Source organism: Condylura cristata, unplaced genomic scaffold (genome assembly GCF_000260355.1).
Source record: "Condylura cristata isolate star-nosed mole 26May11 unplaced genomic scaffold, ConCri1.0 scaffold00637, whole genome shotgun sequence".
In the NCBI taxonomy this organism is placed as follows: domain Eukaryota; kingdom Metazoa; phylum Chordata; class Mammalia; order Eulipotyphla; family Talpidae; genus Condylura; species Condylura cristata.
In genome coordinates, this window is record NW_004567738.1 from 2,530 (window position 1) to 3,910 (window position 1,381).

At 73.0% G+C, this 1,381-nt stretch overlaps 1 protein-coding gene across 1 annotated transcript; it reads right to left on the bottom strand.

The window, feature by feature from the left end:
* Positions 1–6: 6 nt before the first annotated feature.
* Positions 7–1,161, bottom strand: LOC105854697 (the record flags this gene model as incomplete). Its single annotated transcript, XM_012734997.1, has 2 exons — positions 7–311; positions 583–1,161. Coding segments are annotated over 2 exons (740 nt in total), but the record flags the coding sequence as incomplete, so codon positions are not given.
* Between the last annotated feature and the right edge of the window lie 220 nt (positions 1,162–1,381).

Sequence of the window (1,381 nt, forward strand, 5' to 3'; positions counted from 1 at the left end):
CCGGCAGCCACGGCGTGCGTCACTCACCTGCCTCCTCTTTCACACGCGGCTCCCCAAGTGGCAGCCTGTCCCCAGCACACACACCCTCCGCGGCCCGTGGGGGCAGCTGGGCCCCTCCCGGCAGCGGGCGGGAGACTTACGGCCGGCCCGTCACACGGCCCGCGTCTCAGCCTCGATCTTCTGCTCCCCGTGCAGGCCCTCGGGGTCCGGCAGAGGCGCCACGCTCTGGCGGATGGCGATCTCGGGGCCGCCGCCGTACAGGCTGCTCAGGTAGCCCCAGGTCTCCTCAGAGATCTGCCCGTAGTCGGCCCCTGCACCACAGGAGCACGTGGTCGGAGGGGCTCGCCTGGGCCCCGGGCGCAGCAGGGCGGCTCCGGAGGGCCCTGTGCCAGCTGTGCAGTGGAGCCCTGGGGTGTCCCAGCAGAAGCTGGCCCGCTACAGCCCTGGCTGTTGCCCCTCACTTCCCAGGGTGAGGCTCCCCAAAGGGCAGGCAGGCGAGGGCTGGCGGGAGGGGCACGGGAGGGCCAAGGGCCAGCCCGGCAGGCCAGAGCACCGGACCGGCGGCCAGAGGGGCAGGCTCACCCTGCTTCAGCTGCACGTGGCCGCTCCCTTTGACCTGCGCGATCCTGCTGTTGTCGATCGGTCCGGGGGGTTCTGGAACGGACACGGCCCGGACTCGCACCCTGGGCTGAGTGCCCCTGGCAGCCCAGCGCAGCCTCCCGCGCCCCCTCCCCAGGAGGTAAGCGCACTCTCCAAGGGTGCTGCCCACGCATGGATCCAGGGCACGACCTCGCGGGCGAGTACTCGGGGGGAAGTGCACTGCCACCCCAGCCCCGGGGCCAGGGGCCTCGAGGCGCCCGGAGGCAGCAGAGACCCCGAGCAGCCGGGCCCAGGTCAGACCTGCTGCGCCGTGGCCGCGACGCGGGCGCCTGGGTGACAAGTGCCTGGGGGGTGACCCGTCACCCGGCCAGTGGGCTGAAGGCAAAGCCAGGGGGCTGCAGCTGCCTCCAGTCACGCAAGGGAGGCCTGGGGTGCCTGGCAGGCTCTGGGTGGCGGCAGGGCGCCCCGCCCGCTCAGGCACTGACCAATGCTTTGTGCTCAGTCTGGGGCCTGGCCCTACTGGCCCCGACCCCACACCCTGGGTGGGAGCCCGAGCAGAGCCTCAAGAGGAGATGGGGTGCCACACATGGGCCTGGGCCCTGCTCCCCGCGCAGCCCAGGGCTCTGGGAGTCGCCCGACGGCCTCTGCGCATCCAGGGCCAGAGCCCGGTCTTCGGGGGCCCTTGGGGGCTGGGGGGCCCATCAGCAGAGTAGGGCGGCAGAATCGGGAAGGGGCACTGCAGGAGGACAGCACAGGCGGGGCCGAGCGGCACGCTGCCCCG